At 41.4% G+C, this 4,601-nt stretch overlaps 1 protein-coding gene across 3 annotated transcripts in view; it reads left to right on the plus strand.

Annotated features, from left to right (window-relative positions):
- The first annotated feature begins 3,041 nt into the window (after positions 1–3,041).
- Positions 3,042–4,601, plus strand: part of EEF1E1 (eukaryotic translation elongation factor 1 epsilon 1) — a 26,958-nt gene continuing 25,398 nt past the window's right edge. For 2 of the 3 annotated variants that reach the window (XM_023745093.1, XM_023745091.1), the window contains exon 1: positions 3,042–3,143. In XM_023745093.1, coding sequence (XP_023600861.1) covers positions 3,057–3,143 — 87 coding nt within the window. In that variant the 5' untranslated portion in view covers positions 3,042–3,056. Of the gene's footprint in view, positions 3,144–4,109; positions 4,133–4,601 lie in introns of those variants that run through there. The other variant, XM_023745092.1, reaches the window with a different exon arrangement.

Below are 4,601 nucleotides of genomic sequence, written 5' to 3' on the forward strand. Positions count from 1 at the left end.
ATGCAACTGATTTCTGGGTATTTATTTTGTATCCTGCTACTTTATTGAATTCATTTATCAGTTCTAGTAGATTTTAGGTGGAATCTTTAGGGTTCTCTATATACAGTGTCATGCCATCTGCAAATTATGACAGTTTTATTTATTCTTTTCCATTTTGGGTGTCTTTTATATCTTCTTCTTGTCTGATTGCCTTCGCTAGGACTTCTAGTACTATGTTGAATTACAGTGATGAAAGTAGGCATCCTGTCTTGTTCCTGATCTTAAAAGAAACACTTTTAGTTATTGCCCATTGAGTATGATGTTGGCGGTGGGTTTGTCATATATGGCCATATGAGGTATATTCTCTCTATCCCCACTTTGCTGAGGGTTTTTATTATAAATTAGTGCTAGATTTTATCAAATGCTTTTTTTTGCTTCTATTGGTATAATCGTGTAATTTTTATCCTTCATTTTGTCTATGTGGTATATCACATTTATTGATTTGTGGATAATATCACCTTGCATCCCTGAAATAAAGTCCACTTGATCACGGTGTATGATCTTTTTAATGTATCACTGGATCCTGTTTGCTTATATTTTGTTGAGGATTTTACCATTTATTTTCATCAGGGATATTGGCCTATACTTTTCTTTCTTTGCAGTGTCCTTCTCTGGTTTTGGAATTAGGATAATGCTGGCCTCATAAAATGAGCATGGGAGTCTTCCCTCCTCTTGAATTTTTTGGAATAGTTTGAGGATAGGTGCTGGTTCTTCTTTGAATGTTTGGGGAAATTCACCTGAAAAGTTATCTGGTCTAGGCCTTTGTTTATTGTCAGTTTTCTTATTACTGCTTCAATTTCATTAGTTTTAATTAGTTTATTCAGATTTCCTGATTCAGTTTTGGAAGGTTGTATGTTTCTAGAAATTTATCCATTTTGTCAAGATTGTCCAATTTATTGGCATATAGTTATTTGTAAGACTTTCTTACAATCCCCTGCATTTCTATGGAGTTAGTTGTTACTTCTCTTTTTCCATTTCTGATTTTATTTATTTGGGTCCTCTCTTTCTTTTTTTTTTCTTGATGAGTTTGGCTAAAGGTTTGTCAACCATGTTTATCTTTTCAAAAAACCAACTCTTGGTTTCATTGATCTTTTGTATTGTTATTTTAGAACCAATTGCATTTATACTCTGATCTTTATGATTCCCTTTCTTCTACTCATGAGGTCTAGCGCAAAATGAAAATGCAAGCCCCACTTTAAAAAAACTGTTAAGAATTTTAAGGTGGCAAAAGCAGAGCATTAAACCAACTATAAGGCCCTTCTAAGCATCTGTACATGAAGCTCTTCTGATCCTCTTTCTCATCTATTGGTATCAGTGTAGAGAGTATGACAGAGACACCGAGACACCTCTCTCTATGGCCATCCATAAATTCTGTTTAAAGCAGGCAAGCCACTATATTTATACACCACAGTTGTCCAAAACAAAAGGCCCTTCCAGCCAACTATACAAAATTGAATTAGTAGTACAGTTACATTACAAAATTATAATTACAAAATTACATCAATAGTACAAAAATATATGTCCACTTTAAGGCAAAAGTATACAAAATACATGTTCACTTTAAATATTGAAAGACAGAATCTCAACACTAAAAGGCACAGAGAATACCTAATCAAAGCCCACTGGGTTATTTTGGGGAAACTGAGTCCCAATGAGGTTAACTGCCTACCTGGAGTGACATAATTAGCTACTGTTGAATAATCCCTGGCTCCTGAAATCCAGTTTAAATTTGTCTATTTTCATGTGGTATCACCTCTGTTCCTTTTCATCTCAGAAGTGTTGGAGTGGTCAACCAATTTTATTTTCCTAGTCATAAACATCCAAAACAAAAGTATGAATACCAGGGAAGAAAAGGAAATTCACAGTTAAAAAACTTCAGGACTAGAAGGGAAGAAAGAAGCTTGAAACAACATTAAATCAAAGTTTCTTTTTAATTATAAAATCTATTTTCAATAACTCAATCAAAAAGCATAAATGAAAAGTGATATTTCACCCATTTACTCAATATTAATCCAAAAAAGTTATCACTTTTAGATAATTCATCACTAAATGAGAAATACAGAAGCTTACAGGGGAATCTTGTACTATGTGACATCTTTCCTAACCCAGAATACTGGCAGCAGGGGAAATGTAAGGAAAAGAGAATTTCCATTTCTCTCGAACTAATACACATTTTGTTTATTCATTCTGCGATGTAGAATTTTTTTTTCCAGAAATCTTTTGGAAATATTCAGGCGTTCAACATATACTGCCCATTTTCTGCTTTGAAATACAAAAATATAGCAACTTAAGAGGAAAACGTCATGTGCACTGCTTACTTACATAACAAAAGCTACATAAATCATATCACTATCTTTCTGGTATCGCTAATAAAGATCCTTAAAACTACTAATGGCTGATGGGGCGGGGGGGGGGGGGTACAGGAATCACTTGATACTAACTACCCAGTGCTCTATAATTATCTTTAAATTTATATTCTACTGCTACTATTGAGCTGTAGAGTTACATAAGAAAATTAAAATAATTTAATTTAAACAATTAAAATCCCCATGATTAACGCTATATGTTGGAAACCCCTAACAGATTGTGAACTCTTTGCTCTTCAATTTGCTCGCTCAAACTCAGATTCCTGAGCCTGACTAAGGTAAATTTCGGTTTCCACTATGCATAGGAAGTGTCAGTTAGCCAGTTACCTCTGCAGTCCAGCAGCCTGCCGTTTAGAAGTTGGCAGATGCCGTCCACTGGCCACCAAGGGCTGGCTCGCCAGCACTCCCGGCAGGGCTCGGCGCCCAGGGACACCGCCCGCTCCACCTGTCTCACGGCACGCCCATTCCCAGGCCCTTCTCGTGGCCCCGCCCCCCGCGCGCAGGCGCGCCTCCCCGCCCCCTGCGTTCAGCCAATAGCCGGAGAGTTTGCGCAGCGCCTTCCCGCCCCGCCGACGCCGGGGGACCTCGCTGTCCCGCCCCGCCGACGCCGGGGAACGCGACGCCGGGGACTCCCGGAGCTCAGACGGAAAGATGGCGGCGGCCGCGGAGTTGACGCTGCTGGAGAAGTCCCTGGGGCTGAGCAAAGGGAACAAGTACAGCGCTCAGGGCGAGCGCCAGGTGAGAAGCGCAGGCGGCGCGGAGGGGAAGAGCTGGCCGGGAGCGGGGCCTGCGCAGCCAGGGAGGACGGGCCGGCCGGCGGAGGCGGAGGTGGGAGGAGGCGGCCCTCAGCTCCCACGTGTCGGCGCCTGGGGTCTCCTCTGGCAGCGCTCGCTCCCGGAACGGGCGAGGGACCGCCCCCTGTGGGCTTGGTCGTGACCCGGTTCTGGGGAAGCGAAGAGAATCCCTGAGCCCATAGAGACACCAGCCCGGAGGCTGAGCGCTGGCGTTCAGTGGCAGCAGCTGCTGTAAGGGGAGCTTTCATTCATCCTTCCGCAGCCCCGCCCCGAACCCTGTGCGGGCCTGGGGTGCGCGTGATGGGTAACGCTGACACCCCCTCAGAGAGCTGACTCCTGAGCCGAGTGCCAGCCCTGCCGCGGTTTCCCTCGCGGTCCTGAGCAGAGCTTCATGAAGCGGATGCAGTGACCTTTGAACAATATGGTTTCCATCTGGTTCCTTTCTTTCTTGCTTTCTTTTAGCAGGAGACAGCTATTGAAAGTTTCTATTTATGTGTTTGGGGAAGGGATGAGGGTTTGTGATAAAATTCAGTCTGCTGTTTGTTTTTTAAAACAATTGACAAGCGTAAGCCAAGAAGCCATTCTCTGCAACATAATAATAATGATCAATAATAATTAAAAACTGAATTAACAATAATAATTGAAAACTGAAAACAATTCAGAGATCCAGCTCTAGGGGAATGGTTCATCATATTACTTATGCGGCCGTTAAAAGTGATTAATTGAAGACCATTAAGATGAATGTGAAAATAGTAGGTGTGCCATGATTGCAACTAAGATTTCTGTACTAAAGAGAATGGACTTTGGAGCCAATTGTATTTTGTTCAAACCCTGATTCTGACATTACAAACCTGGTGACCTTGGGTTTTTTTTATCTGTAAAATGAGGACAAGATTACATACCTGTTTTGGAAGATGATGATTAGATGACAAGGTAATGGGATTTTTTTTGAGTTAGTATGCTGGGGTTGTGCATAATTTATTTTTACTAATAATTGTCTCTAAATTGTCATCTGCCCCCCCACCACCACCACCACCACCATCGCTTCTACCCCTCTCCCCTCTGTGATCTGTCATTGTATCCCACGCATCTCAACCTATTTTGTCAGTTTATTTTGTACATTAGATTCCACATATGAGTGAGATCATGTGATACTTGTCTTTCTCTGACTGACTTATTTCGCTTAGCATAATAATCTCCAGGCCCATCCATGCTGTCTCAAAGGGTAAGAGATCCTTCTTTTTTAAAGCTGCATAGTAGTCCATTGTGTAAATGTACCACAGCTTTTTAATCCACTCATCTACTGATGGGCACTTGGGCTGTTTCCAGATCTTAATTATTGTAAATTGTGCTGCTATAAACATAGGGATGTACTAGTATATATTCTTTCTGATTGGTGGTT

Source organism: Myotis lucifugus, unplaced genomic scaffold (genome assembly GCF_000147115.1).
Source record: "Myotis lucifugus unplaced genomic scaffold, Myoluc2.0 scaffold_516, whole genome shotgun sequence".
Lineage (NCBI taxonomy): Eukaryota > Metazoa > Chordata > Mammalia > Chiroptera > Vespertilionidae > Myotis > Myotis lucifugus.